Below are 20,834 nucleotides of genomic sequence, written 5' to 3'. Positions count from 1 at the left end.
TGTTTTTGAGCTGTGCATTGAATAAATCACGTGTCCCAATTCTCTAGCTTATCCATGAGGTCCTAACCATACTGAAATCAGGGTTGGGACCTACAGCACTTTCTACTTCTTGTTTCAGGTATCACTTTCAACTTCTGTGCCTAAGCACTAGCTGAATGCTTCTAAGGACTCCTGAAAGTACCTTAGTCACGCCTGCCTCCCTTGTCTTTAGTGCATCACAAATATAGGCACAGAGAGAGACACTAGAACTGTAGTTTCTAAAAATTTTGGAGGAGTTTGGCATAGAAAAGACTTTCAAAAGATGAAGTTTAGTTTCAGAAAAACAAGAACTCCAGTCACTGTGCAACAGATTTTTGCTTTTTTAAAAGGGTCTTATGTTCAGCTATGTCACAGTTTTGTATTTTAGATCCCTGTTTAGAATCAAAACCATTCAAAATTTAAAAAAAAAGAAACAGTTTCTGCAGAAAAACACAAAATATTTTAGGAATCTGTGCATATTTTCATCAATTCACTGGATAACCCAATCCACTTCTTATACAAGAATCAAAAAACATATGCTTACACAGAAGAACAGAAATCTAAAATCATGAGAAAGGTATTTTATTTTACCTTCTTAACAGGTGATGTAGGTGCCCCTTGGCCACCGGCTACTGAAGGCGCTGTCATAGCTACCGATGCTGATTGTGTACTTGTGGTATTTGCATTATTAGTTACAGCTGCCAAGGTTTTGGTCTTATCTGCAAAATATTTACAACATTTTCATTTTCATTTTTCATTCACAATTTCTTCACTTCTACAACACAGAGTTGAATTTCGTTTGAACAGATTTGACAGTCAACTTTCCCAACAGCATTTTATTATTTATAATAAAATGCCTCAGTGTTTGCCCCCTCACTCCCAATGTGTATCTTAGGTCCATCTTTTTTCCATAACACTCATGCATATAACATTTTTTTTGTTACTCAGCAAGTGTTAAACACTCAGAGATGCAGAGACAGAACCACAGAATCATTCAGGCCGAAAGTGACCTCAGTAGGTCACCTAATTCAACCTCCAGCTAAAAGCAGGGTCAGTATTGCATACAGACCAGGTTGCTCAGGGCTTTGATGAGTCAGATCTTGAAAACCTCTAGAGACAGAGATTCCACAGCCTCCCCAGACAGACTGTATTTTAGTAGATGGCTAATGGCCGTAAAAATTTAACAGCAGGAGGTATGTTGGCATGTAATAGTTAATTTGAACTACAGAACATGCTAAATCAAAGTAAAACATTTATTCTTGGATAACTGTGTATGTTGAGTACAAAGAAATAATTAACTGCACAGAGAATCCAGCCAGGGATTCCACTCAGTAAAATGAGCTGAGGCAGGGACTTGCCTTCCAGAGCTCTGACTTTCATTTTGCTTCATTCGTTCTTTGTCCCTTGTTTTTCCTACCTAAGTTTCACTGTCCACCTACTCCATCCTCTTCTGCTTTGTCCTTCCTGCCCATATTTGTTCCTCTGTCCTTCGCCTGTGTACCTTAACCCCTCTTACACAAGCATACAGAAAATGTCACGGTTGTGATACAACAGCTGTTGCCACTGCACTTGCTTGAGCTTCATAATGTTACACCTCACTTCTGTTTCACCTATTCAAATTACATATTCTTTGGAGTAGGATGCTACATCCTATCTGTGCAGTATGGAGCAACATGGGGTTCAACCCCCATTGGTTTTGGCCCTACTATAAACATACCTTTATGTCTACACTACCCATACAGCACAGGAGCAGTTAATTGAGAAAGTATGCAATGTTTTCATACAGCGTTCTCATATCTAACAGTCAAATTCAGCAAAGTATCAATCTATGATTGGAAATCATATAATTAATGGTATTGCTGTTACACACTTGTTTTAGTTAGGGACATAGTTGAACAGATGTTTTGAATAATTAATTATGCAGTAAACAAATACAAATACAAAAAAATCAGCTTACATGACTAACTGTGCACTTAATGGAAAGTTCATTTTAAACACAAGTGAAAATAAATGGTGGTAAACTTCTAGGTCATGGTGATAAAAAGTTCAAGAGGGCAATGCAGACTGACAGTACGTTTTGAGATGATGCACAGGCAGCTCTGCTGTAAATTTGCAAATGAGTAATACAGCTTTAAAATATACAGAGAACCTGAACTGCTGAAAATTTTATTTTTCAGCTTGTTTCCCTGTCCTCCAGGAGATTATACCTTCATATTCGTACTTCCCTTCTTGGTCTTACAGACAGAAATGCATTTATTTTTAAACTGTGTTCTCACATAATCAATGAAACAGAATGTAAGTTTTAGGAAAACATTTCCAACATCCCAATAGATTAGAAATCACAGTTTCCAGTACTTCAGAATACTGAACACTGTTAAAATATTTTACAACCAGAATGCTTCTTATAATCTTAAGATTTTTCGCTAGAAAACTACCTTAAGCTGAATAATGGGAAAAAAGAGAAAGTACGAGCTTGGAATTTAGAGATGCAGCTCTACAGGGAAAAGCTTAAAGTTTAGCTTGCCAAATAAAGTATGATAAAACCTTGTTGATATTAAAAACCCCAAAGTTTACATAAATTAATTCTTGTGTCACAGTCAAATTTTCCTGGCACAAACTATCTACTGGTAACGAAGAGAACACAGTTACCAGAGTCACAAAGTTCAGGAGACATTACAGTTAGTCCAGTGACTGAGAAATTACTACATGTTATATAGTGTTACAAGTTACATGTTACATGTTACAAGTGTTTTGAGTTTACCAAAGCTCAATCTCTGTATTGAGCTGTAAGGATGCAAGGGATTGTAAGGGATGCAAGTATACTAAGTTGAAAGACTGATTACAAAGTTTGACAGACATTTTTTCCAGCTGAACACTGAAATGCTGGTTTATTTCAAAATACAAAAATAATTAAAACATAATAGAGAGTTTGGTTTCACAACTTATTTTTACTTCTGCCTATGTTAAAAATTTATGATACATTGGTTAGCTCTAAAATCCCTCCTTAGCCTTACCTTTTCAGGTGAAGAAATTGGAAAGAATGTTTTAAAATGAGAACTGACAGCTCACCAAAAAGGGTTACTTATTTTAAAAGTGTAAGTAATAGTAACAAGATATTTCTAATGACATCTACGTCTATGTACTGTATTGCTGCACTGTAATTCTAAAATTCTTTATTAGGATTGAACATACATCGTTAAACACTGATTGTCTGACATTTGTTTTCTGATTTGAAAGAAAAAGATGCTATGCTGTTCTTACATCACTGCTTGCTTTAAGACTTTGATAACTGTTCAAGGAAAAAAAAAGCTAAATTCCATTGGAGAGAGAAGTACAGAATAATGTGTTTCTTTGCATACAATTCCAAACTTTTCAAAGAACATTCCTCTTGAAATGAAATTGTATATGAAGTAACTGTTAACATTAAAATAGCACCTTTAAAAGTTTATTTCAATACACACTGAACAGTAAATATATGCACCGTTACTTTATGAGTACCTGAGTTAAGATTGCCAGACTAATTGGTATTTACTTCAGGATGGGAAGAACAAATGAGAATGTTTGCACTTCTGCTGTTCCAATCTCTATACCAGTTCCACAAGCAAACGCTTCATTTCTGATTTGATCTTCTAACTTCTTCAGTGTTTTCTGACATGCTACTTAAGGCTTAGATTATTCCAACTATTTGATTAAAAGTATCAATTGTTAAATAGCCAATCAAATAAGTAGTTTAATAGCTTTAATCTAAATAGCCACCAGTAAAAACATCTTTTTGATATCTCTGTTATGCCTTGACTTTAGACATATATAAATTTGCTTTAAAATGACTGGAAGCTTAGTGGAATGCAGAAGAATAAGTGAAACTTAAGATACTTAACTCTGTATATTAAATAATGATATTAAATAAGTAAATTCATAAAGCAAAAACTTAAAAGACAGACAATACTCCAAATAATGTACCTGTCTCTGCTTCAGATTCTGAGTCATCGTCCTCTTCCTCTTCACTAGAACAACTGGATTCATCCTTCTTTCCCTCTTCTTCCTCATCTGCTTTTTCTTGCTCCAGAGACTCTATACTAGATGCATTCTTTTCTTGCTCCATAATCAATGTCTCTTTACTGAGTTTGAAAAGAAAAATACTTACTAAGTTCCAAAAAATTTACTGAAGTCTGTCAAGTAGGACTTTGCAACAGCTTTTAAAGTTATCTTTTTTATTAAGAGCTTGTTATTTTTCCTAGTTTACTTACTTTTTGAATGTTTTCTGTGTCTGATTATTATCCATGTTGGCTGTGGATTCAATTAGGGGAGATTTCTTTTCCCGTTTTTCACTATGAAGCTTCAAAACATACAGAATGATGCAGTTAAATTGACAGAATGGTTATCAGCGTGACAAAACTAGAGAAGATTTCCCTCCATTTGTAACTACTACAAACACTAGAATGTGCATAAGCTTTCGAAGTGTCAAAGCTCAAAATTCTAAAATCTCAGAAACTGTTATTCCAAGTAAATTGTTCATTGTTGATGCTTCAGATCACAAAAAACCTGCTGGAGAAGGCAAGTAGAAGAGCACCTTCTTTCTTCCAAGGCTTTTTGGTCACCGTAATTGATCAAGTAAGGGCATGAAATAACTTTTGAGATGACTGTGGCATTACCTGAATTGAAGCCCCAAATCAAACCTTTGTTTTTAATCTATATGCTCCTCTGAGCTGTGTACCATAATCATATGTATAATAAAGTATAACATATATATATATGTTTATATACAAAAGGCCTACCAGATTCTGCTTCTTTTGTAATTCTTCTAAATATCCTAGAATATCTTCATCTGCCACATCAAACGCTGTCTGCCCCTGGAGAAGGGGAAGAAGTAAAACACCATAATTGTACAGCAGAATTCAAGTATAACGGACTACGATGCCTTATCACATGATGATGCAGGTAAGGAGCACATTCAAAGAGAGAAATAAGAAAGTATAAGCCAAGCTCCATTACAAACTGTTAGTCTGTCAGTAGTTGAAAACAATCTTGCAATATTACTTTTTTTGGGTAATTGAAACAGAAACATCTATACCTGATGAGTAAACATGTTTTTTAAGAGAGAAAAACACGACCTCAATAAAATTTTGCTGTCCTTTGAAGGAAAAAGCTATCAAGGAAAATAAAATAGATTGAAAGAATACGATTCTCACAATACTAGTCCCAAACAGCTATTCCAATGGCAGTCGTATGGATGGATACTGAGCAGTTCAGTATCCTGTCCATCTTAGGCTACCATATACAGCTTGTTTTTTTAAAGTTTAAATTATTTAAGCAAGCTGTACTAAATTTAAATAGTCACTTTCACATTTTTACAGTAAAACTGTATTTCACATCTTACGTTCCATTTTAGAAGAGATCTGCTACAACCATTTGTTCTTATCCTCCCTTAGTGTATGATTTCCATGGGACATGTACTTGAATAAACAGATCATAATGTGAATCATTAACACAGAGTAATGCTGTCAGCTGGAATTTCTTCAGCTTGCTGTATCTTACATCTACATAGTCACTGCAATTCTCGACTAGACCATATGCCCACAGGACATAAGATTCTATCTTTAAGGTCTGAATTGGTAAAGATCTCAAAAATTCCCCCTCTTCATCTCTACCTGAAGACAAGAAGGGCTGAAGCTCACACAGTTTCACAAAGAAAGCCTGACTTACTTTGATACTGCAAGACAATGTTTTGTATTTGGAAGTTTGCATTCAAATACAAGAAGGCTGGAATCTAGGCAAAGTCCTAGATCCATTGGTATAAATGCAGCTGCATCAAAATGCTGGGTGGATATACTGAAATGTTGGGAGAATCATGACAAGATCAGTCAAGTAAGTGCTTCTGTACAATAACCAGCAATAAAGACAGAGCTGTCATTTAAAAGTGGTCACAGCAGCTTATAAAGATAATTAAAGGTGTTCATATTTGTCTCTGCTTATTTCAGTTTCTCAAAACATTAACTAAGGGCAAACATATTCCTAATTACACTGTGAAGGCTATCTTAACTGGTTAGAAAGGATGGACCTTCAAACCACTAATTTTCACATCCATAAAACTTCTGACCATACAGCAGAAGCACATGCACCTTTCAACAAGCACTACCCAAAACAGCATGAGGTCCTCTGACATGTGAACTATTCCATTTAGTATAACACAGCACTAACCCAGAAACTAAACAACGAAATTATCTCAAGTTTATATTTGCATTATGATTACAGTTTTTAATCCAGCCTTCTATTTTTAGGTAGCTATTAAGTCAGTTTATTTCCAGAACGTATGAGTTAGACCTACCTTGACCACAAAAAATTACTTTGCAAAAAACCCGTTGTAGTTGGAAGGTTATCTCTAAACCCAATCCATAAAAATTAATACCTGAAGTCAAGTGCCTAAAAAATAATGGCTGAGTTCTCTGAGATGCTAAGCACCTACAACTGAAACCAAATCCAGAGGAGTTTTCAATCTTCATATCTCCAAAAGCAAAAATGCTTACTGGCTTACTTAAGAACACAACAGGCAAAACTTTCCCAGCTTGCACAGACAAGCCCATAAACCAAATGAAACAGCTTATATCTCTCTCTACCTCCCGTATTCTTATTCTTGCCCCAGTTGAGTGGAACATACTTTCATGAGAGTGCTCTCTGGAACGCCACCCTCCACGTTCTCACAACCCCAATAAAAAGTCTAACAGATAACTTGATAAACTGGCTTCAATTAATTGCACCAGCTTTTGATTGCCTGATACAAAATACAGTTATACTGCTGATATTTAAAAGTTCTATAAGCATTATACAGAGACAGAGTTGAAGCTATTTGAAATTTAATGCCAGGTTTCATTGGTTTTATTATAAGCAACCTTGATTTCTAAAGAAGAAAAAGTCAGCAAAGACTAAACATGTTAAGCGGCAGTTTTGCCCTTATATAGAGTAAATACTTGCTAATTCATGACCTGCATCTGCATTTTTCCTAATTAAAGAAGAAAAAGTCAGCAAAGACTAAACATGTTAAGCGGCAGTTTTGCCCTTATATAGAGTAAATACTTGCTAATTCATGACCTGCATCTGCATATTTCCCTAATTTATTTTTAAAAGCTTATGAAAAAATTCAGTGAAGAATCAATCTTAAAAGTTGGGCAAGTAATTTACATATACGGTATTGACAGAAATTGGAAGCAGATCAGAATCTATCTGTAAAACACGGTGCAAAGAGAAGAAAGAGAGCTTCAGCACTTACACAGTTGAATGAAAAGTTTTGGATCCTTGTGATGCCTATGTGAATCATGAATATATTTATATCTGTTGGGAGCAAGATCTTGCAAAGCCAGCAAGCTACGCAGGCCTTTGCGTAGAAGTCGAGAAAATACTGCTTAGGAAGCATTCAAGTTATGTCTCGGGAGTCCAGAGATGCCTACAAGTTTCTTCCAGCGCACCAAAACCAGCATATAGTGATAACTCTTTAGTATGCCAACACAGTTTAAGAGTTAAAACACTACCCAAAGGCATCATCGTCTTCAGTGATCAAATGAAAGCCTGTATGCAATCCATCAAGTCACTAATTTTGTACCTCTGAAATGTCAATAAACCCATTCTATTTTGAATTTCCCTGTCAAAGATTACATGTATCATTTAATATAAAACTAAGCATAAAGTCGGTCTAGAAATTAATTTAGACAATCAAGAGAATTTAGTTTGAAACACAAACATGCTGTTTTGACAAAACATGCATTATATAAAGCTCCACGTACAGTAAACAGCAGTTTATCATCACTTTTCTTACCCTGGCTTCTAAAGTCACTTTAGAGACCAGAACTTTGTATCTTGACAAGGATTACATAAAAATCCTACCACTTTGTTGACAGCCTCCATATCACATAGGTTTTCCACTAAAATGCGACATGCTTCTTCTTTACCCCAGTGAGCAGCAGCATGAAGTGGTGTCCAGCCATCATAATCTTTAATATTTACATCGTAGCGAGCCTGTATTAAAAGCCTAAAGAAATTTAAAGAATTAGATCTTGACACTGCTGACAGGGATAAATAAACTGTCGTAAAATCATGAAATTATTCTACAATAATATCCTTCTCCTTTTTCATCATACATATTTTAGTTGGGCTATTGACAATTGATTAATTTTATTTCCTCACAGAAACATTTGCCTTTTCATTGTTCAGTAGGTGTATGTATTTTTAAGGAAAATCCAAGAAAAAGAGCCTTTTCCATTTTCTTCTTTATTCAATTCCTCTTCATTCAAAGTCCATTGTTTCTATACAGTTAGATATTTTTCTCTACATGTGCAGTAATAGAGAAAAGCCCTTTTACGAAAGGAAAGCTATAAAATGTCAAAAATTGTTAGATACTGTGTTCTTACCTAGTAAATTATTAGAAACCGCCTCCTGTTCTAATATTAGTTGCTTCAAGCTGTTAAGTCTAATATTGGTTGCTTGAAACTTGCATCTCCTCCCGTCATTAATATTTGATGTTCTAACAATCTAGTATTTACGTGCTTCAATTGCTCTCTGAGAGGGAGCAAAGCTCCTCAGAGGACCTGCTTTTCAGCCTGCGTTCAACACTCAAATTCAGCATGGTTCTGACGTGAGTGTCAAAGTGACAATGGACACTTAACCTGACAAACAGTTTTGTGTAAAGGGCTATCAGCTCTCTGAAACACTGTCTGTAATTATTAAAAATCACATAACCGTGAAATACTCTCAAACAATTATCTCCATTTCGCAAGAGCCAATATGCTTATAGTAATATCCTGCAATGAGTCAACTTTCACACATGCTCAGCTGCGAAGTCTTGCAGTCTTGCATCCTACACAGAGCACACATTTTTGATGATTTGAAGCCATCTCGAAAATTGCCTGCACATATATTTTTCCCCTCCTAGGAAAAGTACATGGTCTGGACTACAAAAAAGACACTAACTGGGAGAGCTAAAAAAACCCCCCAGTTATAGATATAATTCCCTTACAGACACACACTATTCTAAAATAAAAATTATTCTTTCCCAACAGAGTAATTTCTCTTCATCATGTTGAAGCATCAGGGTTTTCTGAAGCAAACTCCCATTCAGTAAATTCTATGTAATGATTAAAAAAGCTCTGTCGTTCAACTTCTGTGTTGACAAAGCATTACAAGGCTCTGCAGACCTTAAAGGTAGCACTACTTACAGAGTCAGGGTGTGTGCTCATCTTCATACATGTTACAATATAGAAATGTTCCTAGTACTGCCAAAGCAGTCAAATACATTTACAATCACAGTAAAGCAATGTATTATTAAGTATGCTTTACTTCAATAAAAGCAGAACTTTGGTGAAAAACAAATTAAACATCTGTTACAGTATATACTCGAATTGTATTGTACTACTGAAGAGCTTCCTGTGAATTAAGGGACACCAAATGCCTGAAGCTTTCCAGGAAAGATTTCAAGAGTCATGATTTTCAACAACAATAACAAAAAAGCAAAATTAAATTCTCTGTTCTTTAGGTCTAAAAACCTTTAGTCTGGATTACAAACTCCGCTTTATGTATGCATATAAATATGGTGTCTTGAAAACATGCATCAACCAGCATGCTAATTGACATTATAAAAAGGTATTAAGCTTGTTTACACAGTTGGCTTTAGAAACAGGGCAAGTTTTTTGTCAACTTTCTTCTTTTAAATAAGTATTCAGGCTCAATATGTACACTGTGTTCACATTTTGAATGACAACACAGAAAGCTAACAGCATCATGATATATGAGTGCTTGAAAACATAAAATCGAACTTTGAGGAAAAGATAGTTCTAGAGATTGTTATTTTCCAAGATACAATCCCTAAAAGTCAGAATTGTCCAATCCTATCAATTCCAAGCAGCATTACATCAACAAGACAATCAAATACGAAAAATTTCCATTTAAACCACACTTACTTTAAGACTTCTGTATAGCCTTTAGCAGCAGCTACATGAAGTGCTGTACCACCAGATTTTGCATGCCTGACATCATTTATATGGCCGCTGTTGAGCCACTGTCTTGCATCTCTTAGCATTATTCGTTCTTCTTCTTTTCGAGCTGCCTCTATATCAACGCCTAATTCAGATAGGGAGGGGGAGAGTGGAAGAGAGGACACAAAATATTTTAGTTCAAATACTTCAATTTGATTATGTAACAAATCTTACACCATGTTTATGTGATACAATAAAATAACAGCTAAACAATATGAATAAAGTTCATGGTTAGATATGAATATCTTTTTGAAGATGAACCCCAAGAGGTTATGGAAACATCCGTTACTGCATGACACTCTGCATGCATAATGCAGTTTTTTCCTGGAAACATCCGTTACTGCATGACACTCTGAATGCATAATGCAGCTTTTTCCAAAAGAAGGGAAAAAAAAAAAAAGAAAGCTACTAAAACTGGCTCTTCAATTTTAAGCATGTCTACCATCACAGCAATAATCACTGAATTGACCTGTTAAAAAATGAGAAAAATTATATTTTAACTTTCTAAGCACCAAAATATAAGTCTGGTTTGATGTATCTGTAGAAAGTAGAAAACAGCTACAATTTTTTTACAAGGAGATATCTATGGGAAGAGGAACTGCCTAGCTTCTCAACACTGATGAATACTTACAAGAAAGACAGAGCTACTTTTTTTATACTTTCTAAAGAATATCTTGTTAAAACCAGTTTGTATTTTATCACAGAGAAACAGAAACCTCATACTCAGATTTCCAAGCCTTTGGAAATCTCCCTTCATATCTCAGGTGAAAAAAACAAAACCACTGAAACCTTTTAATAGTACGTCTCACAAAAAATTATCATACACTGATGAAAAGGGAGGAACACAATGTAACATTTACAAGTATACACATCAGGTTAAACAGATTGGAAAAAAACCCCAGACCCTGAATGAGCAAAGCAAAGCATGTATTTGCAAGCATTTCTTAATTACTATCACATGGAGTGATCTAAAGAACATAGCAGAAAAGGGGTCTTGAAGAGAACTATGCATGAGCATTGCTCTAGCTATGCTGACTGAACAGTGACAGCTTTGTGAGGAAAAGGGATTTAGGAATTGTGGTCATCAAGAGCACAAATTGCATCTGGGCTGACCTCCAACAGAAAATCAGTCGGCCAACCTTCAGCAAAGTTATTTTATGTGTATGATTTGTCTAATCTTAGACACTGGTATGCAGGGACTTGGGAAATATATACTGTTCTTCTGAATTTTTAATTTCTTGTGGAGTAAAGCGTTAACTTGGACATAATAAAAACAAGTGAAATCTAGGAAGAGGTACTGGTTTACTAGATAAAACCACAAACTTCAACAGTCATCCTTATATAGCCTATAGAGGTTAAGATGATTTTTAAAACACTTGAGATAGATGCCCCTTGACTCAAATCTAATTCTGCCTTCTTTCAGTATTTCCTGCTGCAGCTTCTTCTGTCCTCAAACTGTTTTTCTCCAGCAAACATGTTTCTATCACATAACTCTCCTAACTAATCAAAGCACAACAATATAAAGCAGACTGCAAACAAGACTATGCAAAGCTAGAACACCTCTTTTCAAAACTACTCTACATAATTAATTAGTTTTAATTAATTTTCAAAGTCTTTATAATGAACAGCAATTTCAGGCTCTGACGTCTTCAAAGAAATTGTGAGCTATTAATCCTTTACAGGGTGAATGGATCCCCACAATATGGAAACCAAATTAAATCCAACTTGACTGTTGCCCATTTAGACATGCAGCAGAAAATGAGCTAAGGGATGAAGTGGCCTTCATTAAAGAAATTATTAATATCACAAAATGAAAAGACATACATAACATAGAGATGATCATATGTAGTGCAATGCATCATTCTATTATGTAAAACATGATAAAACAGATTATAATAAAACAGATTCATCAAGCTCTTATCAATCCACTGGCAACTAAAGCCAGAGCAACAACCTGGCAAACTGAAAGCGATTTTATTGGGCACTGCTGAAATACCCTTAAGGCAGTGGATACCAGGCTGATATATCTATTACATTACGTATGAATTAGTATTTCACAGATGCTGCAACTCCCCAATTATACAGCAAGAAAAGCCTTGAAAATGACATGCCGAAATCTAAATTTCCTGAAATGCAGAAAGAAGGAATGTAATTATTACATGCTTTTGGAAACATAACAAGTTATTTGTTTGGTTTGCAGTAGCATATGACAGTGCTACAACAGAGCTCACTTCTTTTTTATTATTCTTCTGTCAATTCACACCATAACAGATATTCCATGTATAAAAATACGTAAAAAAAAAAAGAAAAGGGGCATGTAATTTAAAAAAAACCCAAAACCCACCCACAAAGAAACATCAGTTGGAGAAAAGATTCTGTTCACTAAGCAAATCTGGTAAAACATTATGCTAAGTACAGCTGAAAAGATAAAACTTTACGAAGTATCATAAAATAACTGAGGCAGGTTATACATTAAGTATTTTAAGCAGCTGACTGAATTCCTAGACTCATCTACTTAATCAACTAAAACAATCATTTCAGTCTTGGCAACTTAACAAAAATTAATAGAATTACATTTTATCAGAAACTGATGAAATCCCATTAATCTGGAGGCTAAATCTGCAAGATGCAGGAAGACACAAAAGACTGCTGAAGCACTAAGCGGTGGAAAAAGCTAAAATGTACTTGTTTGAAAGAAGCTGTGGTAAAAATTAAATACATGGAAGTTTCTAAAACTGTCTCTCTCAAGACAACCCATGACTAAATAAATCTGAACAGAGATTAAATTTTACACATCTAATAATCTTTATAACTCTGACAGATATGAAGAATGAAAACCAGGAACTTTGAATCAGTAACGTATTGATAATCACGTATTCTCATTCCTCCAGAAGGCTCCTACATATTGATGTATGAACTACTGCAAATTGTAACCTCCTCGAGCCTTCTCATCTGCTTGCCTTTCAGAATGACACAGCAGTGCAGATCAGCAGATCCTGGGAAAATAATTCTCTAGAGTACAGTCATTTACATGTCAGTGTTGCCTGCAAAACACTACTATGCAAATAAATAGTTTATATATCATCTGTTAGTCACATTTATGTCCATCCCCTTTTTGCATGCCTGAGGTCTAACTGTGAATCCTTATCAGCATGAGTAACCTTCTCCACCTGAAGAATCCGACGTAAATTCCTCTCAGTGTAAAACTGTTCATGTGTGTGGCTGGTTGTTTTGAGGCACTTTTGTATAAAGGAAGAACAGAGAAAAAGTTCTTCCCAAACCCTGATCTTGAGCTTCTAACGGTTCATGTCTAAGCATACTTTCCAGGTATGCCTAAAGACCCAAAGAATTATGTCAAAATAGCAATGCTTTTGCAGAAAAAGTAACTAATACTGAATATAGACTTCTATCATTATCACAGACGATTGCATTTCTGAAGCCCAAACAAGACATAATGGCTGCAAAGGACTAATGGCTGCATCAATACATTATTTTACAAGACAGTAAATTTCTGACAATATTTCAACAGAAGAAAGTAGGAGAATCTTGGCAATCTAAATAAAACACCCCACATTAATAACTGGCATGAAAATGGGAATTGAACTTTGTGTCATAGAAAAAAAGCCCCTCTCTGAGATAAGCTAAATACAATTCCCACTATTAACTAGAGAAAATGGAATGTAAACAGCCTTTATTATACCTTGTACGGACCTTTCTCCTTGCTTTTGTTTTCCAGACTCTATTAAGATATCAGGGAAAAAGAAAATGCTCGTCATACATTTCAAACACTTTCTTCATACGGCCCATAGATGGCAATGTGCTGCCTCCCAGCTCAACTTCAGCTGGAGTATTCGCTCACACCACCACCACACTTAACTTCTGGCAGTCTAACAACTTCCTAAGTCATTAATAATTTATTGCTAAATGCTTTCATTTTTTCTGATCAACAAGTGTTATTCAACAGTTCCAAACAGGTTTGAAAACAGTGTGCCGTTCAGTGAGCATTTAATGAAATTCAGCATAAATTTAAATGCTGAATCATTGTTTCAGGACTCCTCAGCCATATAAAGGCATGTTTCCTAGATACTGCATGGAAGATCAACCCACTTTTTACTTCATGTAGTGAATGTTTATATACAAATGTAATAGTTTGCATTTTATCCACATAAACAATGCTGAGTTAAGCAATACATCCGAGAGAGTCTCGTTACATTTACCTACAATTAAGAATGAGGAACATTTGCTTCTCCTCGGAAAAGGAGAAGTAATCTCTCTAATACTGAATAGCTACCATGCTGGATCATGAACTCCTGATTCACCTCACGTCACTTCTCCCCACTAACTCACCTCCCGAGAATGTTTCCTATAATTCAAAGTAACTGCTTAAGCAGTTAAAAATAATTTTAAGAGGACATCTGATGATGAACAACTAAAAAATCACTTCAAACCATAACACTTAACCCTACTCAAGACCTGAGGAGAGGCAACATTTAAAACTGGTCAGGGCTAGCTGGAACTAAAGCGATAGCCAAGCAACGTCTCTCTCAACTCTGCTAGCTTTCACCAATGCAAATGAAAACTTCACACTACTGGGGAAAGACAACTTCCACAACTACAAAAAGTTGAAACATTGCAGAGTAGAAACATAAGGGATCACATCAAGAAGCTGGGAATAACTATTTTAAATGAATTTAAATCGATAAAGATATCATTGATACAGAATTCTGTGGATTGCAGTGGCATCTATATACATGGGGCTGGCCCATGATAAAGATATCAGCCATATGGAGAAACAACAAAACAGGTCCTAAGAGAAGTTTTTTGTGTAACACAAGAAATAGTTAAAACACGTGGCATGCAAAGAGAATAGTTGTTCAGCACTACTGTGGAATAATTTCCATAAAATACCTAGTTTTTCTATTTGTGAAGTGTTCATAACTGTGTCAAAAAATCTTTATACCTTACTAGACCGCGTATGTAATTTACCTTCTCACAAAATATAAAACTAAGCTAGGTTTTAAGCTTAAAAAATAATTAAGCCAATAATTTGCCTTTGAAGAAAAATGAAACAAGAAATTCCCCTTTGTAGGAAAATGCTTTTCTTACTATCAGAGTGCTATGGCTTCACTTATAGGGTAGCTAGTCCATTAGTTCAGAACTACTGTATAGTTCATTGTATCAATAGGGTCCCGCTGTATTCTCAGCAGAACACAAGGTGGCCTTGTCTGGGGATCTGTGGCCCACAGCCTGAACCAAGGGTCACAATTTAGAAGCGTCACATATAGAGATCAGAGTAACTGAAGAAAGAAAGATATTGGGTATTAGTAATACAAAAGGTCTCTTCTTTCATGTCCAACATGCCTTACAACAGAACTTGTAAAACAAGAAGACTAATTTGGTTCACTGACCATCTCCTCTCCAGACAGGTCAGATTTTGGAGTCTGAATGCTAAAACAGGATGAGCGAACACTGCAGATCCTTCCTTGTATTAAGCCTGTAATATCACATAGAACTGAATTGTGTTCCATTCTGTAATTTACTTCCATGAATTTAGTGTCTCCAGAGGCTCCTATTTTTTGCCCTGTAGTTAGACATGTCCTTAAAATATAATTTGATACCTGTGAAAATTGGGCATAAATATCAATTGATGATCTGTAGGAGGCTGAATAGTTGCACAACTGGAAGGCTCTGTTTGAACTTTTCCTATAAAGACTGAAGGTCTGCAAAAGCAGTAAAAAGGGTGAGCTAACACGGCGATTCTCCTCAGATTTCTACCAGAAACAAACATCAAATGTCATCACTGACACATATCTGAAATCACAATGAACCTGACTGATCTTTCCAGGCAATCTTTTGCCACCAAATGACTCTCACTGCTGACGCCAATATGTAGGGAGCCATACTCACAGCATTAACTAAGCAACACAAAAATGAAACTATAATGAATGTTGGAATAAATACACGTGAAAAGGTTGCAAGGCAAGAATGCTACAGAAAACATCTACTTAATTTTCACGCTGCATGTTTTACCTACACAGAGGTAAATTTTTTTGGCACCCAGGTTTGTTTATTTTCAAAACAAATTGGCTGATCTTCCACTACCAGTAACACTGAGACAGGGCTGACCTTTCCACAGACCCTACAATTAACTTGCATTATCAAAACTGCAGCACTGCTTTATTTTATACGAGGAGCAATGCTAAAGCTAGAGGGATAATTGCATTCAGCCACATGTATAGTCAAAGATGAAACTGTCACAATGCATCAGTGTTAATTCCACATTAACATAAACAATTAAGTTCCTATTTTAGAGCTATTTACTTCTCTAGCCACAACATACACACAATTAGGCACTTTTCAAGTGATCATGATAATGGCTAAATAATCATTCTGTATATAATATTAACTTTATATGCAAGTTAAAGATGCCATCAAAAGCACATGATTAAAACCTTATTGCTGAGACAACTGTGTCATGATTTAGTAAGTTATACACTACAAGTCCACATCTAGATTCATACTCTTTCTATTCCATTCTCACCCACAATCATTAAACATTTCCTATGATTTCATCCCTGCAGGTAAAAGCCCTTAGTTCTTACACCTTCAGACACAAATTCAGAAGGAGGGATGTTGCATGCCTTCTTCCCCGCTTCTGTGAAACTGAAACTCCCAAGTGGTCTAACAGCAAAACAAGCTAGGTAAAATACATATATATAAATGCATTCATATGTATTTGTGTACATATATATACAAAAAATAAAATTTTATATATATACACATATATAACCACAGGCTTTAGTGCCCTGTTAAGATCAGGAAGGCAGAAATGCTGTCAGGGATGTTCAGAGTGTGGTCACTCTTCAGGACAGCATCCAGTTCCTATTCTCCACAGAGGGAGGTCAAACCACTCTGAAGCACCGCCCTAGCAAGTTTTTTCTCACCTGACATGGTGCCTCGTTCAACCAACATTTTCTTCAAATCATCTTAGAAAGACCAATCTTCTGAAAATCCTTTAGCTAGGCAGCAAGCCAACTGACATAAAAATGCAAGAGGAATGCTTGGAAAATAGGTTTTCCATAATAACTGAAATGTAGCATTTTAGAACAACCTGAATTATCCCTTTAGAAGCTAACAGCTGTAGCGTGGGAACACCTACATTCTTCTCAGACTTATAAAGACAGCACCATAGTTTATTGTAAGCTTTAAATATGAAATATGTAAACCCACTGAAATTTCTCAGTGAACTGTGGCATTTAGTTTAGGTTGCCAACGCTAATTTTACAATTGGGCTGTTCAAAATAGTTAAACTTGCAAAAGAATAAAAATTAGCGTGTAATGTTGAATCTCTGCATTGTAAAAATAAGTGTACATAAAAACCCCATATAACAAATAATAATTTTTTCTTTTAAAAAAAGCAGTAACATATAAATAAGAGATTTTGGAAAAGAGTTGTCTTCCCAAATAATGTCAATTTTACAAAGAACTACTACAGTCAATTAGTATAGCACATCAGTAAAGTCAAACATTTCAAAAACAACCTTAAAGACTTTAGGCTGAGGCACATTCCAGAAACAACTCTCTGGCAAAGATTGACAGTACTGTTAGAAAAGAGGACAACAACTGTATTTTTTCCAAACCAATTAAAATAGACAAATGGTAGCACAGACAAAAAAAAATATTCGCAGCTATCTAACCTCAAGTTCTTTGTCTGTTAACGATAAGAACTGTTAATCAAAATTCAGTTAACACTACAAAATAATTGAATCAAAGCCTTTGTCAAATCTACAGTCTACTGCTGTATATCAGTTGGTATCTTATTTCCCTGCATATCAATCATTTCATCCACTTTCTTTTTACCATTTGCTTTGAGCATTAAACGGGTTTAACCATACAAATTACATCAGGGCAAGGCCTGAAGCAATTAACAGTTTACTGTTAAATTATGTAAATCTCTCTCAGAGATATAAATTCAACGCTACAAAAAAAAATAACATTTTCAAGGAGGAAGAAGCCTTTTAAGAGGTAGGCAGGGGTCTAGAAGTAATGTGGATGCAGTTCCCTTGCACACCCCCCACAAAGGTTCCATCTCACTCTGAATGTCATCTTCCTTCAATATGTAATGTAACTCAGACCACATCACCCCAGTTCTTCTACTGGGAGTTCTGGGATAGCAGACAACAACAACAACAACAACTGAATATTCTTTCCTCTGTGGAACGGAAAAACTAGAAACTTCCAAAGACCTTTCACTGGAAAACCCACCTGAGGATTGGAACATGGAAAACAGCAGTGTGAGGGGAAAAAAAGCAGGGAAAAACGAATCAATATGCTTTTTCAAAGGCCATCTTCTCTTGCAAAGACACCACTGCCAGTACTGCCCCAGCAATTTTCTAGGAGCAAGGTGCATGTATTTAGGGTATACATTTTTAAACGATACTGTCAAAACTTCATACCTATCCATTAACCATCACATGAATGCTCACCTATGTAGTGCTCTCAGAAGAGTACACAAAACCGGGAGGAACTTAAAGGTTCATGATTGGTTCTCAGGCCTAAAACAAGTGCAATCTACGACTCCTTATCCCAAGAAGTAGTTGCAGACATTTGGCATTGTAGAAAGGCATTCAAAAGGTCAGAACTAGACACAAAGGGTGATTTATGGAATATAGTATGGTTGTTTACTCTTGGTTTATTTATTCTAGGCTTTCTTGTAGTCAATGGAAAGAAACAGTTACCTTAGGGCTGGATTCACCTCATCCTAAACCTAACATCTGAGTCACCCTAAAAGTGCCTATCTCTCTCCTCTCTAAGGCAGGAATCTCTTTAGACATAGACTAAAGCTGGGATATAGAAGTCTATATCCCAGATGCACTGAATACCATCCACAGTATCTGAATACCACCTAAATTCTATTGAGTTAAGTGAATGCAGGAATCCAGTCAACACCTGGGTTCAATACTTCTGACCTCTTTCTTCACAAGAGGCTGGGCTGAGTAAAAACGCCTAGAAGACAGCTTGAGCATTGTACATTGTATTGACAATTCTCTTCAGAAAATAAATTGAGTGACTTTAAAATTCCTAATTTAGCATAAGTTTTCAAATATATATTTAGTGTCCAATAAACAAAATCACCACATTCAAATTCCATATTCAAAATTACCTTGTCTGTTTACTTCATTCTGAAGCAGCTCTTCCATTGCCTCTTCTTCAGCAATATCTAATGGAGTGTCTCCTTCACTATTTACAGCTCCTACATGTGCTCCTTGACTAATTAAATACCTGCAAACTGAAAAAAACAACCTGTAAGCAACATAGTAAAGCTGATGCAAAAAAACATAGCAGCACTAGGATATCATATGCAATGGGTATATACATGCACGCATATAATTCATAGAAACAACTATAGTAGTTATAAGTAAAAAAACCTCACGACTGTCTACGATCCCTGAATACCCGTATGTCTTTTCACCATAATACACATTAATACAAATAGCACTCTGCTCTTCAGTTTGCCACAAAGAATCCTGGCACGTTTAAATACATACTTGTAAGAACTGAAAGAAGAAAATGGTTAGATGATGAACAAAAGCAAACACAAGGCTAACGGGGTCGAACCACCGATTCCCATGAGCTCCTCATATTAGGCCACCCTTCGTAGAACTTCCAAGTTCAGTGGCACATTATGTTTCTATACGTTGCCAGAATGATGACTCCTGGTCTCTGAGGCAGCTTCATAATGTTAATAAAACCAGAATCGCCTCTGCTCCTAAGTATTCATAAGGTCAGCTTTTGGTGGGCAGAGAGGTGAGGGGAGAAAGGAAGCAGGACTTCACACTGTATTTCAACCCCACTAAGCGTTTTCTTACTTAAAGTACTACTGTCTCAGGAGTCAATAATCCAGACTCAGTGGAATTTATTTCTGAATTTCAAATCAAGTCAAATGGATCAATTCCAACAACAAGTCACAAAAGGATTAAGTTATTTCATTGTACTAAACCATAAGGCTATAAAGTTATTGAGAATCTACAGCTTAATATATAGTCTGTTTCTAAGCAGGCAATGAACAATAATTAAAACATCAATACAGATCAGTCTTACACCTTCTGACCATAACATTTCCACTTCCCTAACAAATTTAACAATTTGAGCCACGACAGGACTCAACACAAGCAAAAAATGGCAAACATACTTCCTGCCTTGCAGAGCTTAATTTACACTTCCCATATATTTGAGAAAAAAAAAAAAATCAGGAAATACTCAAACCTGAAGAACTAGCTATCCATTTGGTAACAGGTATATGAAATCAAAAGTGCTTTCTTAACCTCACTATTGCAAAATGCCAAATTATGCAGGAGCCAATCACAAAATTAATCCAACACTAATACAAATGCTTTGAAGTATTTCTGCTTAACTACTGCCAACTAACAATAACAGATTCCAGATCTAGGATCATATTTTCCATATCTTTATTCAATAACTCAGCATCAAGCACTGTCATACATTTCTATTTTTTAATGATTTAAATAGCACTTGTTATTAAACCTCTGTAATTACGTCAAGAAGAGGTAAGAACTGACAGATCACAAAATGGAAATGAATTCCCAGAAATGTAACCGTATCTCCTGGGATATGCATCATCAGTTGTCGCCACTAACTTTGATGCTGGTATGCAGTGCCGGTTTTATTCTCTTCCTCCTAAAAAAGTGCTGCTGTGACTCTGATCTCCCTCTCCAGTTTAACTTCTGCAGGAATGAAAAATTAATACAAAGTAACAACATTTCTCAGCAATACCAG

The 20,834-nt window shown here is 35.7% G+C and overlaps 1 protein-coding gene across 6 annotated transcripts in view; it reads right to left on the bottom strand.

Moving 5' to 3' along the window:
* Positions 1 to 20,834, bottom strand: part of PPP1R12A (protein phosphatase 1 regulatory subunit 12A) — a 77,907-nt gene that overhangs the window by 40,881 nt on the left and 16,192 nt on the right. For 5 of the 6 annotated variants that reach the window (XM_009284923.1, XM_009284925.1, XM_009284922.1 and 2 more), the window contains exons 2-8: positions 19,201 to 19,319; positions 9,963 to 10,122; positions 7,894 to 8,038; positions 4,794 to 4,868; positions 4,266 to 4,354; positions 3,979 to 4,136; positions 610 to 737 (exon numbers count right to left, since the gene is read on the bottom strand). In XM_009284923.1, coding sequence (XP_009283198.1) covers positions 610 to 737; positions 3,979 to 4,136; positions 4,266 to 4,354; positions 4,794 to 4,868; positions 7,894 to 8,038; positions 9,963 to 10,122; positions 19,201 to 19,319 — 874 coding nt within the window. Of the gene's footprint in view, positions 1 to 609; positions 738 to 3,978; positions 4,137 to 4,265; positions 4,355 to 4,793; positions 4,869 to 7,825; positions 8,039 to 9,962; positions 10,123 to 19,200; positions 19,320 to 20,834 lie in introns of those variants that run through there. The other variant, XM_009284927.1, reaches the window with a different exon arrangement.

Source organism: Aptenodytes forsteri, unplaced genomic scaffold (assembly GCF_000699145.1).
Source record: "Aptenodytes forsteri isolate BGI_AS27 unplaced genomic scaffold, ASM69914v1 Scaffold71, whole genome shotgun sequence".
Classification (NCBI taxonomy): Eukaryota; Metazoa; Chordata; class Aves; order Sphenisciformes; family Spheniscidae; genus Aptenodytes; species Aptenodytes forsteri.
The sequence above is the reverse complement of the archived record's forward strand: the minus strand, read 5'-3'. Positions and strand labels throughout refer to the sequence as shown.